Genomic DNA, 15,202 nt, shown 5'->3' with positions numbered 1-15,202 from the left:
TTATTTGTGTTTTTGCCTGAAGCTACAGATATGCTTTAAAGCTTTAAGACTCAGTAATAACTGTAAATGGCCTTTGTTATGAAGACACATGTTGTTTGGTGGACCCAATACAGCTTCTTTAGCTTTTTTTTTTGCTTCTATGACGCAGGAAAATTTAGGAAAATTACTGATGAGTCTTTATCTGGAGGTAACTAAAGATAATCGCACATGTTTGAGCGGCGTTAGACTTGATGCACAAATACTTCATTGGAATTGATAGGAAAGAACTATTATATTACCACTTTAATAACTCTGCATAACATACTGATTTATAAGGCTTCATAATTCAATCATAATTCAATCAGCATGAGTGATAACTGATGTAAAAAAAAACCCCATAGGAGTAATTTCAAAAAGCTCACAATGACTCATATTCAATTGTATGCAATCACAGATGAACATAAAATACTTAATGATTACATTCTGTAGATAACCGTATGCATTGTGCGTTTTTATTACTCTTTTATGATACGCTTCTCTGATCACGTGTACTTTTAATCATTTCCATTTTACAGTTTATATTTACTCCATAGAAAGAATCAGATGGTGAGTGTAGCTGTGGATGAGAATGCATTTTAGAGAATGGTTCAAAAGTAAAGTGGAGTTACTCAACTTTTTAAGTAGATTTTATCCATATATAAACTATAACAGGGAACCCCATCCAATATTTTCAATAAAGTGCAAATGTTTAGGTAGGTAAGTCTGTTTCCTTTGAATGAAATATTGCCAAAAATTAGCCGAAAAACCCCAATATTTAAAAAAACAATGTAAAGACTAAATGAATATACTATATATATATAGTACCTCATATAGTTTGTGTGAACAGTTGTATATACCATATAGTCAAGCAGAGGATCTTAAAGCATATTTCTGTCCAACATACTAATGTTATAGCTTTACTTATAGATTTATTTGGTTCAGGCGTTTGGATATCTGATCACACACTTAAAAGTGTTGTCTGACATTAGGTTACAAGTCCGCAGTCACTCTATGTGACTACAGACTTGTGAATTCTCACATCGCGCGCACTCTACACTGTGAGGACTCTCTGATTCCGGGACTGGGAGAGGGCGGTCATATGAAAGTATGTGCTTTTCATACATTGCAAATATACATGCCCGGCCTCAATCAATACACTTGCAGTAAGTAAAGGCCACACATGTCTAGTTGCCACGTGATTGCATTCATGCAAATCGCATACATGCAGTCACGCGCCCATAACTCCCGATGCTGGCACCAGAGAATCCTCATAGCGCACTGTGAGATTGATGCGAGGAATTGCAAGTCTGTAGTCACATAGAGTTGCCTAAGGCCAGACAACCCCTTTAAGAGAACCCCATAATTTAAACTACAGTAATAGCTATTTAGTTTTTCATGGTGACATGTAACATGTAATAGGAAAGCTGATTGTTTGACAAATACTGTTGAAGTGAATTTTTCGAGTCACATTCTAGTTTTTATGAAATCTACTAATCGATTTTGGAGAAGAAAAATTAAATATATAATTGTTATAAAATGCCTCGACATTATAGATGAATTCTAAGAAACCAGCATTAGTTTCTATTTTCATAACTTCTCATTGAATATTTATAATATTGATCATATTCACATATTAAATATACATAGGGGACTTCATTTTAGTTCAGTTTTGTAGCATTTTCAATCATATAACAGGTTTTAATTTCAATGTGAAATTTCTAAACAGCAAAAAACATAAATCTTGAAAAAAATCAGTCATGGTGTATTGCACATGTAAAAAATATTCCAGCAACAATGGAATATTGTACTGTGTACAGTACAAGGTGCTACTTAATATAATAACACACTACCAGTTCACTTGACAGAGAATTTTTTATACAGTAGACCACTAATTGTCTTGTAATTGATCTTTGCTTTATGAGTTGGACAAAGAAGGATGACAACCAGAATATTGTTGTTTACGATGCTTGGCATTTTTCTTGTCCTTCTTTTTCTTAGATTTTTTGTTAGTCTTTTTCTGTTTTTTACTTTCCTTGTACCAAGGACCCCAAACTCCTCCATTAAGTCTAGGGTTGCTCCTTGGATCCTTTGGGGGATATCTTACTGGGACTGCAGATTTGTTGAACTGCGCAAGTCTTCTAAGCAACTGCTTTACTACATCGGGGTACTTTTCAGACAAATCAATTCTTTCATATGGATCAGCAGTTATGTTAAAAAGCCACAAAGATTTTCCATTTGTGAGAGACACACGTTCATTGTGCCAGCGATTAAGTCCAATGTTGCTAAAACTTTGAGGAGGCACCCAATCACCATAGCCAGGGTTTCCAGTTAGTAGTTTCCACTGGTTTACTCTAATAGCAGATTGAATAGCAGTATTCCAAATGCCAAAGCCAGCAGTCCAGGAGCCATTTCTTGCCTTGGTATACATAGGATCTATATTGTGTAGGATATCGATTCTTGGGGAACGTTTTCCTTCGCTTATTGTTTCCCATATGTCATAGCCATCTAGTTTCATATCCTCCCCTATTTCACCACCAGCCAAAGTAACAAGTGTTGGAAACCAGTCTGTTATATGGATTAGTTCTCTACATATGTGGCCACTGACTTTTAAGAATGGGCTATGGACAAAACCAACGGAACGTATACCACCTTCCCAATAAGTCCCCTTGCTTCCACGGAGAGGCCAATTGTTGCCTCCCGCCGTTGGCTGTCCACCATTGTCCGAGGAATAAATAAGGATGCTGTTCTCATAAAAGCCATATTTTTGTAATGTTGTGGTAATATTGTTAACAGCTTCATCTAAGCATGACAGCATGGCGGCGTATCTTCTCCTGTTAACGTTAGTTATTGACTTATAATTTTCTAAATAATTTCCAGGCGCTTGTAAAGGAGAGTGCACAGCTTGGTAAGCAATGTAGAGAAATAAAGGCTTCTTGGGATTGTGGCTGGCCAAAATGTCATGTACTCTTTGAGTGTACATTTGTGTAGAATAAATACCACGGTCATGTTCCCATGCAGCATTATCATTTTCATACAAGTCATATCCACATGTACCTGGGCTGTCACATTTATAATGGTTATAGTAATCACCACTTCCCAAAAGTGATCCAAAGAAAGAATCAAATCCTCTGTGTGTTGGCATGCATTCCTTGCGATAAAACCCCAGGTGCCATTTTCCAACCATATGGGTTGCGTAACCAACGCTCTTTAGTTTCTGTGGTAACGTCAGATTGTCCAGTGGCAAACAGTTTGGCTGAGAAGGTCGAATTATGGAATGCTGAAGACCTGTGTGTATCTGGTACCTGAAAGAAAGAACATTTTTAGATAAACTCATATTATAACATATTAATCAATCTATCAATTTATCTATTCTCTTAAATTGGAGCTACTGTGCCTCTAAATAAAATATACTCTTTGAATGAAAGCCCTTTTGAGGGATATAGCAAGAGTTTAAAAAGGAAGGTGCCACATTTTTATATTATTTGCAGAAAAAAATAATGTTACAAAAAAATGTTGTTTTTGCAAATTTTGCGCTAAATAAAATTTATGTTTTTCTTTAAAATAATGTTTTAATGTAGCCACCGGGGAATGCCATTTTACTTTGCAAGTCTGTAAGGGTTGCTGCATGACACTTCCAAACTGCAAATAAGGCAGCCCCTGGGCATAGGAGACTGCAGTCAGACACCGACCCATCCAGTACAGTTGCATCAGCTGTGAACTAGGCAAGACTCTGTGGGCTGTCCAATTCACAGCTGTAGGTGTGGCCGGGCTCCATTTTATTATAGCCCAGTGCTATACGCTAAGCTCCACTTACACTATGTCACAGGCCCTGTTATGTCAGAAGCTGTACTGTTCACTTCCGGCATAGCAGGTCCTGTGTTGTGAGGAGAAGAAGCTGTAGACACCGGAGGTGGACAGCAGAGGAGAGAAGCGCTCACTGGAGCCAGAGGATGGAGAGCAGTGAGTGTGGGTGACTTATCTCCTTGCTCCTCTGTCCTGCTACTCCAGGCGCTGCACTATGCATCCTGAGCAGACATCACCTGCTCCTCACACGATGCCCTGCTCTACTGTGTCCTTCTCCTACTTTGTTTGCCTCTGCCTCCCCCATACGTGCACAGTCCAAATTATTATTATTATTATTTATTTATATAGCACCATTGATTCCATGGTGCTGTACGTGAGAAGGGGTTACATACCAATTACAGATATTGCTTACAGTAAGCAAACTAACAATTACAGACTGATACAGAGGGGCGAGGACCCTGCCCTTGCGGGCTTACATTCTAGAGGATGGTGGGGATGGACACAATAGGTTGAGGGTTGCAGGAGCTCTGGTGTTGGTGAGACGGTAGCTGCGATGTTGGTGTGGAGGCAGCGGGGTCAGTGCAGGCTGTAGGCTTTACTGAAGAGGTGGGTTTTCAGGTTCCGTCTGAAGGATCCGAGTGTGGTTGATAGTCGGACGTGTTGGGGCAAAGAATTCCAGAGGATGGGGGATATTCGGGAGAAGTCTTGGAGGTGGTTGGGTGAGGAGCGAATAAGTGTGGAGGAGAGAAGGTCTTGGGAGGACCGGAGATTACGTGAGGGAAGATATCGGGAGATTAGTTCAGAGATATATGGAGGAGACAGGTTTAGGATGGCTTTGTAGGTCAGCATTAGTAATTTTAGTAGATTGACGGTTGAGGAAAGGACAGATTCTGGAGATATTTTTGAGCTGGAGGCGACAGGAGGTGGAAAGTTCTTGGATGTGCGGTTTGAAGGACAGGGCAGAGTGGAGGGTTACTCCGAGGCGGCGGACTTCCGATACGGGGGAAAGCGTGATGTCCTTTAATGCGATAGAAAGGTCAGGTAAGGAAGATCTATGAGATGGAGGAAAGATGATGAGTTCAGATTTGTCCACATTGGATTTGAGGAAGCGAGAGGAGAAGAAGGAGGATATGGCTGATAGACACTCTGGGATTCTGGACAGCAGGGAGATGACGTCTGGGCCAGAAAGGTAGATCTTAGTGTCATCAGCATAAAGGTGGTACTGGAATCCATGAGACTTTATGAGTTGTCCCAGGCCGAGTGTATAGATTGAGAAGAGTAGGGGTCATAGAATAGAGCCGTGGGGGGTCCAACAGAGAGAGGGTGGGATGAGGATGTAGTGTGGGAGTGGGAGATGCTGAATATGCGGTTGGAAAGGTATGAGGAGATCCAGGATAGGGGAGATCTTTGATGCCAAAGGAGGAGAGGATCTGTAGTAGGAGGCAGGGGTCAACTGTGTCGAAAGCAGAGGACAGGTCTAGAAGGAGGAGTACAGAGTATTGTGCATTAGCTTTGGCTGTAAGTAGGTCGTTAGTGATTTTGGGCTGTAAGTAGGTCGTTAGTGATTTTGGTCAGAGCTGTCTCAGTTGATTGAAGGGGCAGAAACCAGATTGTAGATTGTCAAAGAGCAAGTTAGATGAGAGGTGGGAGGAAAGTTCAGCGTGGACGTGCTGCTCCAGGAGTTTGGAAGCGAATGGGAGCAGCGATATTGGGCGATAGCTGGACATAGCTGTTGGATCAAGGGTTGGCTTTTTAAGGATAGGCGTGGTTGTGGCATGTTTGAAAGCAGAAGGGAAGGTGCCAAAAGTTAGTGATAGGTTGAAGAGGTGTGTTAGGGATGGGATAAGAATGGTGGGGAGCTTGGGGAGGAGGTGGGATGGGATGGAGTCAAGCGCACAGGTGGTGAGGTGCGATTTGGAGAGGAGGCAATTGAGTACCCCTTCAGTGATGTTGGATAGGGAGGTTATGGGGTTTGGGCATTGGTCTGGTATACAAAGGGGTTGTGGTGGTTGAACAATGAAGACTTGCCTTGTTTGGTCGATCTTATTTTTAAAGTGTGTGGCAAAGTCCTCAGCAGAGTTGAGGGAGGTTGGAGGAGGCAGTGGGGTCTTATCTCTGGTAAGCTGCATTCACAGCCATTAGAGATAAAATACTGGATAGTAAAGGTGATGGGGAGACAGTGGGGGAGTTGACACCTGGAACGCAGGAAAGTGAACGGGGATTACAGCAGGAGGGGGAACTGGTAGGAGACAGGACAGAGAATAAAATCAAATCTACTATATAATTGTCTAAGGGTCACTTCCTTCTTTCTGTCTGTCACGGAAATCCCAAGTCGCTGATTGGTCGCGGCAAAAAGGCCACGACCAATCAGCGATGGGCACAGTCGCAGTCGTAGCAAAATGGCTGCTCCTTACTCCCCGCAGTCAGCGCACGCTCCATACTCACCTCCAGTCAGCTCTCACACAGGGTTAATAGCAGCATTAACGGACCGCGTTATGTCGCGGTGTAACGCACTCTGCTAACGCTGCTATTAATACTGTGTGACCAACTTTTTGCTCGCTCCTTGCGATGCTCGAGTCCATGCATTGCGGTCTCGCGAGATGATGACGTAGCGAGACCGCTGCATCATCATCTCGTGAGACCGCAATGCACTCTTGGGAGCGTCGTGCACAGTCCGGCCGCGAAAAGGCCGCTCCCTACTCCCCTGCACTCAGTGCCCCCTCTATACTCCATCCCCAGTCAGCGCCCTCCACCCACATAGCGTTGTAGCAGTCTTTTAAAACGACTGTGTTACACCGTGGCATAACGCGGTGTAAAAGTCTGTTAACGCTGCTACTAACCCTATGTGACGAACTTTTTACTATTGATGCTGCCTATGCAGCATCAATAGTAAAAAAAGATATAATGTTTAAAATAATTTTAAAAATTAAAAATCATTATATACTCACCTTCTGTAGCCTCCGCAGCAGCTTTTACGGCAGCTTGCGAAGTTCTGGTCCCACCGCTTCGCTGATTGGTCGCGGCCAGTCAGCGCGACGAATCAGCAACATTGGCGCAGGATTTAAATCATGCTTTGCTAATTGCTCATGCCCAGCCGGCACGACCAATCGGCGCGGTATTTAAATCCCGCTTCACTGATTGCTCGCACCCAGTCAGCGCGACCAATCAGTGACATTGGCGCGGGATTTAAATCACGCTTCTCTGCTTGGTCGCGGTCAGCCGGCGTGACCAATCGGCGACATTGGCGTGGGTTTTAAATCCCGCTTCGCTGATTGCTCGCACCCAGCTGGCGTGACCAATCAGCGACATTGACACGGGTTTTAAATCACACTTTGCTGATTGGTTGCGCCGGCTGGGAGCGAGCAATCGGCGACATTGGCGTGGGATTTAAATCCCGCTTTGCTGATTGCTCGCGCCCAGCCGGCACGACCAATCAGCGACATTGGCGCGGGATCTAATGTTAAAAATAATAAGAAAAAATTTAAAATCATTATATACTCACCTTCCAGATCCAACCCAGGCCTTTCCCGCTCCTCGTGACGCTCCGGTGACCGGTCCATGCATTGCAGTCTCACGAGATGATGACGTAGCGGTCTCACGAGACTGCTACGTCATCATCTCGCGAGACCGCCATGCACTCTTGGGACCAGAGCGTCACGAAGAGCAACGGTAAATGCCTCGGCTGGATCCGAGGGGCTGACGGAAGGTGAGTATATAACTATTTTTTATTTTAATTATTTTTTTAACAGGGATTTGGTGCCCACATTCCTATATACTACGTGGGCTGTGTTATATACTACGTGGGCTGTGTTAGATACTGCGTGGGCTGTGTTATATACAACATCTCTGTGCTATATACTATATGGGCTGTGCTATATACTACATGGCTGTGGTATATATTATGTGGCTGGGCAATATACTACATCGCTGTGCTCTATACTATGTCTCTGTGCTATATACTATGTGGCTGTGCAGTATATTACATGGCTGGGCTATATACTACGTGGCTGTGCAATATATTATGTGGCTGTGCAATATACTACATGGCTGTGCAATATATTACATGGCTGGGCAATATACTATGTGGCTGGGCAATATACTACGTGTCTGTGCTATATACTACGTGTCTGGGCAATATACTACGTGGCTGTGCTATATACTACGTGGCTAGGCAATCTACTACATGGCTGAGCAATATACTACGTGGCTGGGCAATATACTACGTGGCTGTGCAATATACTTCGTGGCTGTGCAATATATTACGTGGCTGTGCAATATATTACGTGGCTGGGCAATATACTTCGTGGCTGGGCAATATATTACGTGGCTGGGCAATATACTACATGGCTGTGCTATAAGCTACGTGTCTGGGTAATATACTACGTGGCTGTGCTATGTACTACGTGGCTGGGCAATATACTATGTGGCTGGGCAATATACTACGTAGCTGGGCAATATACTATGCTGCGGGCAATATACTACGTGGCTGTGCTATATACTTTGTGGCTGTGCTATATACTACATGGGCTGTGTTATATACTACGTGAGCTGTGTTATACGCTACTTGGCTGTGCTATATTTCTCTGCTGTATCTGTGCATCATGAATCGTGGTATGTGTTAAAGAGGGTGGCCCACTGAGACTTTTTTGCCCGGGGCCCTCAAAAACCTGGAGCCGGCCCTGGCTTCACTGATTGGTCACGCCCGGCAGCGAACAATCAGCGACAGGCGCAGTCCGCCCGCGAATTGGCGTGGAATTTGAACCATGCTTCGCTAATTGGTCGCGGCCGGCCGGCCGAATCCTTTGTATAAATTGCATTACTCTGAAAACTTCATAAATAAACTACCGGTACATACATTTTCTAGAATACCCGATGCATTAGAATCGGGCCACCATCTAGTGGGTAATAACAGGAAAATTTTTCACCTCACTAACAAAAGTCTTTATATACCTTTTTTCCTGTGTGTATGAGTGTGCATGTGTATTTTCCTGTGAGTATGAGCTTGCATGTGTATTTTCCTGTGTGTGAGCATGCATATGTATTTTCCTGTGTGTATGAGCGTGCATGTGTATTTTCCTATGTATAGTAGAAAAGATTGGATGATCGTAGCTTCAGGTAAGAAATACAGTATAAAGTGAAAATATATCTAATCCCATCATGTGTGATACTCCCCAGACCGCTGTGTCTAATCCCACCATGTGTGAGACTCCCCAGATTGCTGTATCTAATATCATCATATGTGATACTTACCAGACTACTGCATCTAATCCCATCATATGTGATATGCCCCAGACCGCTGTATCTAATCCCATCATGCAATACATTACACTGAGCCCCTTAACATGATACATGTAGTGTATCACGTGCTGCGAATAATCCCAGTGTGTGTGTTACACTCTGTGTATCTAACCCCAGTTTATGATACAGTGAGCAGCACCAACTAACAGAATCGGTGCCACCAGCCTTCCCCGGTGACACTGTCTACTTGTCAGTATCATTGGCAGTCAACCAACAAATGACTCCTTACTGTGATCCTAAACGTTATCGTTTCTTATCTTTTAGCAAACACCCAGAAGGGGCAGGGAGCAGTGACATCACACACATGAGCAGACCCCGCCCACATTTACTGCAGTCGTAATGTGAGCTAGTAGTCACTAGGTTTTCATGTAAAATTTCAGCAGCTGTTCCCCCTAGTGTTTAAAAGTGGAAATACCAAACCAATTATTTTTCATATTTTACTTAATCAAAAACAAATTATAATATATTTTAACATTATTTTTTTATATAACATTTCCCTTTAAGAAATGTTATAAAGGTCTCTTTCTTTAAATCCCACAGGAAACAATTCATTTACAGAGCTGGAAGTTGTTTTTTTAAAGAATGATCTTAGACATACAGCCCATAAACTTAAAAGCACATGATCTTGACATTTTATCCACTTGTCCCCATGAGCTGACCTCTTCTTATCATTAGAGTGGTAAGAGGTCAGAAGGTCTAAAATGGTCTAAAAATCTCAAGAGCCTGTTCATCTAAGAAGAATGTAGACCTCCAGGCTTGTGTGAGCATCTGAGATACAATCAAAGATGTATAACTATTGGAAGAATGTCGAGGAGACTGGTTATTATACCTTATTATTATTTGTGTGTACTAGAAACACAGTTTTTTCAGCCAGACTAAAATATCAGCTGTTACTTCAAATTTTTGTTTGTTTTGATTCCATTCCTGGTTCCTCGCACAAAAATAAAATGGGTCAAACGAATTTGTTCTATTTTAATCTGATCAAATATGAAACTGACAAGGTTACATTAATCCACTGTTAATATAAGTGTATCACTGTATAACCAAATCGTATTGCATAAATATTTTCTGCCCATGTTTTCAAGTTTTCTTTCAGTACTATTGTTCATTAAAGGGACTCTGTCACCTGAATTTGGAGGAAACAATCTTCAGCCATAGGGGCGGGGTTTTCGGGTCTTTGAGTCACCCTTTCCTTACCCGCCGGCTGCATGCTGGCCGCAATATTGGATTGAAGTTCATTCTCTGTCCTCCATAGTACACGCCTGCGCAAGGCAAGATTGCATGTAGGCATGTACTACGGAGGACAGAGAATGAACTTCAATCCAATATTGCAGCCAGCATGCAGCCAGCGGGTAAGGAAAGGGTGAATCAAACACCCGAAAACCCCGCCCCTATGGCTGAAGATTGTTCCCTCCAAATTCAGGTGACAGAGTCCCTTTAATGCTTAAAGGGAGTCTGTCAGTTTAAACTGACAGAATAAACTAAGCACATAGTCATGTGGGGGACATAGAACCTACAACAAAATGCACCTTCAGTATTCTAATTGCTGCCTTTGTTCTACAGAAAATAAAGTTTGTGGCCAAGAGGCTCAGTGCACTGTTCCACCCACTGGTTTTACACATTTGTCCTCCCTCACTGATGATTGATCGCACTGTTTATAGTGCAAATTCAGGCAAACTAGCACTGTCAATCACTATTTAGGGAGGTGGGGACATGCAAAACTAATGGGCGAAACAGTGTACTGAGCCTCTTGGCCACTGGTCACCCTAATTAACATATCTGTTATGGCAGAATAGAGGCAGCAATTAGAGCCCTATTGGTGCAATTCTTATTGTGTCTACATGTGACACACAGAGCTTAGGGAACCCAGTTGGATCCTTTTTGTTGTCACAAGGGGGGTGGTGGCTGTGTCAGGTGCCTGGCACTCCAGTGCAGTGAAATAGGAACATGGCAGTGGGTATGTGGGGGTAAACGGTTGCCTCGCCGGCGCTACAGGGTTTGGTGGCGTTCCCTGTGGTTTTGATGTGGTGGGGGAAAACAGGAGAGTCATCAGGCAGCTTTAACAGTGCAGGTGAAACTTTACTTACACAGCAGTCAAAACAGTACAAAGACATGGACGGTACTACATGTTTCAGAAGACCAAAGTTCCAAAAGACAGGTACATGGTGGCAGAAAAAGGAAATTACACTTTGAGGTGTGATAAACATCAAGAGCAGTTGCAGTCTATCTTGCTGTCCAGGCTGACACAATGGAGTTTTTTCCATCCCTCTGGGGTGGTGTTCCCCAGAAGATCCCAACATCCCTGCTCCCTCTAACTTTCATTGTTTTGTAAGATGCCTGTATTCCCATTCACATACTCCTCCCACATTCATGATGTACTGTTTCCATTAGGCTAAGTGTACACTGGAGGAACAGGGAATTCCTTCTGCAGTTTGGGTGATAGTCCTCAGGCTATCATATTTGTTTTCTTCCAGTTAGTTTGTCACCACATGGCCCACCGGAATGGTTAATATTTTCCGTACATGCTTTCTGGCTTGACTCTAGCTGATCGCCAACTGAACTCTACCCTTTGTGCAATTTTGGTACACTAAACTCCACCCACCAAACTAGTTTCCTAGCTAGCAGCTCAGTGAGGAGTTTTAACACATTGTGTGTGTGTGTGCGCGCTTCATTCCACAAAAAAACAGTATCACACTTCAAGTACCTAAACATGCTCTACCTAATAACCGGTATTGGGGTATAACAAAGTTCTGTGAAAAAGTGTTTGCCCCCTTCCTGATTTCCTATTCTTTTGTATGTTTGTCACACTTAAATGTTTCAGATCACCAAAACAAACTTAAATATTAGACAGAGATAACACAAGTAAACACAAAATGTAGTTTTTAAATGAAGTTCTTTATTATTAAGGGGAAAATTCCAAATCCACACTATGCCGTGTGAGGAGGATTCTCCGATGTTGGTACTGGGAGCAGCGGAAAAGTGAGCATAAGTATGTGATTTGCATACATGCGGCCTCGGTCAATGCAAGTCTATTGAGCAAGGCTAGTCGAAACGTGGCCAGAAGTTTGCAAATTGCATACTTGCAGTCACTCATTCACTGCACCCAGGAACATCATTGAAGAATCCTCACAATGAGCAATGATGCGTGTGAGGATTCACAAGTCGGAAGCCACATACAGTACCCTAAGGCCAGAAAAATAACCCATCAGAATGAAACATTGGCCACGCAGGGGAGTCATAGCTGAGTGGTGTACAAAGCTGATAGCTGAGTGGTGTACAAAGAAAGTCTCCTAGAGAGTGAGACACTCTATTCTAAAATGCCATCACAGAGCTGCAAAGTAGAGATCAGCAAGTTATTACCTATCCTGTGGATGGGTGATAACTTGCTGAGATGGGACAACCCCTTTAACTTCTTCACTCAAAGCCTGTGTTCATCTTCCTGACCAGACCAATATGCTCACTTCTGACTAGTGTCACTGTACAGTGCCAACTCAGGAACATCTGAACATATCCCAGTCGTTCTGAGATTGTTTTTTTCATAACATGTTGTACTTCATATTAAAGGTAACTTAGGTCGATATAATTTTTATTTCATGTTAGTAATAAATTAAGGTATATATGATCTGCATTTATTTACTAAAATATCGAACTTTCGCCCAAAAAAATGGGAAAATTTCGTATTTTTCAAACTTTGAAATTTTATGCACTGAAACCAGATGGTAATTATTAACTTTTTGTGCTATAACCATTTACCACATGTCTACTTTACATCAACATGTAACAAAATTTTAGTTTTGTTACCAAGTTAGAAGGGTTAACAGTTCATCAGCAATTTCTCATTTGTTCAAAATTATTATTATTATTATTTTTATTATTATACATTTTTATAGCGCCATTTATTCCATGGCGCTTTACATGTGAATACGAGGCAAATATAGACAAATACATTAAACATGAGCAGATAACAGGCACACGGGTACATAAGGAGGGAGGACCCTGCCCGCGAGGGCTCACAGTCTGCAGGGGATGGGTGATGAAACACTAGGAGAGGGTAGGGCAGGTTGCGCGGCGGTTCAGTAACTTCAGGATCACTGCAGGCTGTAGGCTTGTCGGAAGAGGTGGGTCTTCAGGTTCTTTTTGAAGGTTTCTATGGTAGGCGAGAGTCTGATGTGTTGGGGTAGAGAGTTCCAGAGTATGGGGCAAGCACGGGAGAAGTCTCGGATGCTGTTGTGGGAAGAAGAGATGAGAGGGGAGTAGAGAAGGAGGTGTTGAGAGGATCGGAGGTTGTATGTAGGTAGGTACCGGGAGACCATGTCACAGATGTATGGAGGAGAAAGGTTGTGGATGGCTTTGTATGTCATTGTGAGGGTTTTGAACTGGAGTCTCTGGGCGATAGGAAGCCAGTGAAGGGCTTGACATAGGGGAGAGGCTGGGGAATAGCGGGGAGACAGGTAGATTAGTCGGGCAGCAGAGAGTAGGATGGATTGGAGCGGTGCCAGAGTGCTAGAGGGGAGTCCAGAGAGTAGGAGGTTGCAGTAGTCGAGGCGGGAGATGATAAGGGCATGCACTAGCGTTTTTGCGGTGTCGCGGTCAAGGAAAGCACGGATCCGGGAAATATTTTTGAGTTTGAGACGGCAGGAGGAGGCAAAGGCTTGGATATGTGGCTTGAAAGAGAGGGCAGAGTCGAGGATCACCCCGAGGCACCGGGCGTGAGGGACTGGGGAAAGTGAGCAGCCATTGACAGATAGGTCTGGTGGAAGGGTAGAGTGAGATGGGGGAAAGATGATGAATTCTGTTTTGTCCATGTTCAGTTGTAGAAAGCGAGCAGAAAAGGCTGAAATAGCAGACAGACAGTGCGGGATTTTGGTAAGTAAGGAGGTGAGGTCAGGTCCAGATAGGTAGATCTGCGTGTTATCAGCGTAGAGATGGTACTGCATACCGTGGGATTCTATGAGCTGTCCCAAGCCAAAAGTGTAGATGGAGAAGAGTAGGGGTCCTAGAACAGAGCCTTGAGGAACACCGACTGACAAGGGGCGAAGTGAGGAGGTGGTGTGGGGGAGGGAGACACTGAATGTTCGGTCTGTCAGATATGACGAGATCCAGGAAAGGGCCAAGTCTGTGATGCCAAGAGATGAGAAAATTAGTGCAAAAGGGAGTGGTCCACAGTGTCAAAGGCAGAAGACAGGTCCAGGAGAAGGAGGACAGAGTAGTGTCGCTTGCTCCTGGCAGTTAGTAGGTCATTGGTGACTTTAGTTAGGGCAGTTTCAGTTGAGTGATGGGGACGGAAGCCTGATTGTAACCGATCAAAGAGGGAGCAGGAGGAGAGGTGGGAGGACAGTTCAAGATGGACGTGTTGCTCCAGCAATTTGGAGGCATAAGGGAGAAGAGATATCAGGCGATAGCTAGACACAGAGGATGGGTCGAGGGAGGGCTTTTTGAGGATGGGTGTGATCTTGGCATGCTTGAAGGATGAGGGGAAGACACCTGCTGTGAGTGAGAGGTTGAAGAGGTGCGTTAGGGTTGGGATGAAGACCATGGAAAGGTTAGGGATGAGGTGGGATGGGAGCAGGTCAAGCGTGCAGGTGGTGAGGTGTGATCTTGACAGGAGGGTGGAGAGCTGATCTTCTGTCATGGTGGAGAAGCTGGTTTTGGAGGAGCAGGGTTGAGCAGCTAAGAGGGGCAGTGGGCGCTGTGGGCCAAAGCTTTCTCTGATCGTATCGATCTTCTGTTTAAAGAAAGAGGCGAAGTCTTCAGCAGAAATGAGGGGGGAGGGAGGAGGTGCTGGGGGACGGAGTAGAGAATTGAAAGTGTTGAAAAGCTGTTTAGGGTTGTGAGACAGGGAGGATATGAGAGATGAGAAGTAAGTTTGTTTTGCGGCAGTGAGTGCAGACTTGAAGCTGGCGAGGGACTGCTTGTATGTAGTGAAGTGGTCGGCAGAGCGGGATTGCTTCCATCTCCGCTCAGCAATCCTGGAAGCCCATCTTAATTCTTTGGTCAGGCTGGTCAGCCAGGGCTGCCTGTTAATTGTACGAGTTTTACTATGCATGAGTGGGGCGGCCGAATCAAGTGTTGCTGTTATTGT

The 15,202-nt window shown here is 43.8% G+C and overlaps 1 protein-coding gene across 1 annotated transcript in view; it reads right to left on the bottom strand.

The window, feature by feature from the left end:
* Positions 1 to 479: 479 nt before the first annotated feature.
* ARSJ (arylsulfatase family member J) overlaps positions 480 to 15,202 on the bottom strand; it is a 205,360-nt gene continuing 190,637 nt past the window's right edge. Inside the window, exon 2 of the mRNA XM_069743768.1 lies at positions 480 to 3,320. Coding sequence (XP_069599869.1) covers positions 1,934 to 3,320 — 1,387 coding nt within the window. The 3' untranslated portion in view covers positions 480 to 1,933. The remainder of the gene's footprint in view (positions 3,321 to 15,202) is intronic.

This window comes from Ranitomeya imitator, chromosome 1, assembly GCF_032444005.1.
Source record: "Ranitomeya imitator isolate aRanImi1 chromosome 1, aRanImi1.pri, whole genome shotgun sequence".
Lineage (NCBI taxonomy): Eukaryota > Metazoa > Chordata > Amphibia > Anura > Dendrobatidae > Ranitomeya > Ranitomeya imitator.
Note: the sequence above shows the minus strand (reverse complement) of the source record. Positions and strands in the feature narration are given on the sequence as shown.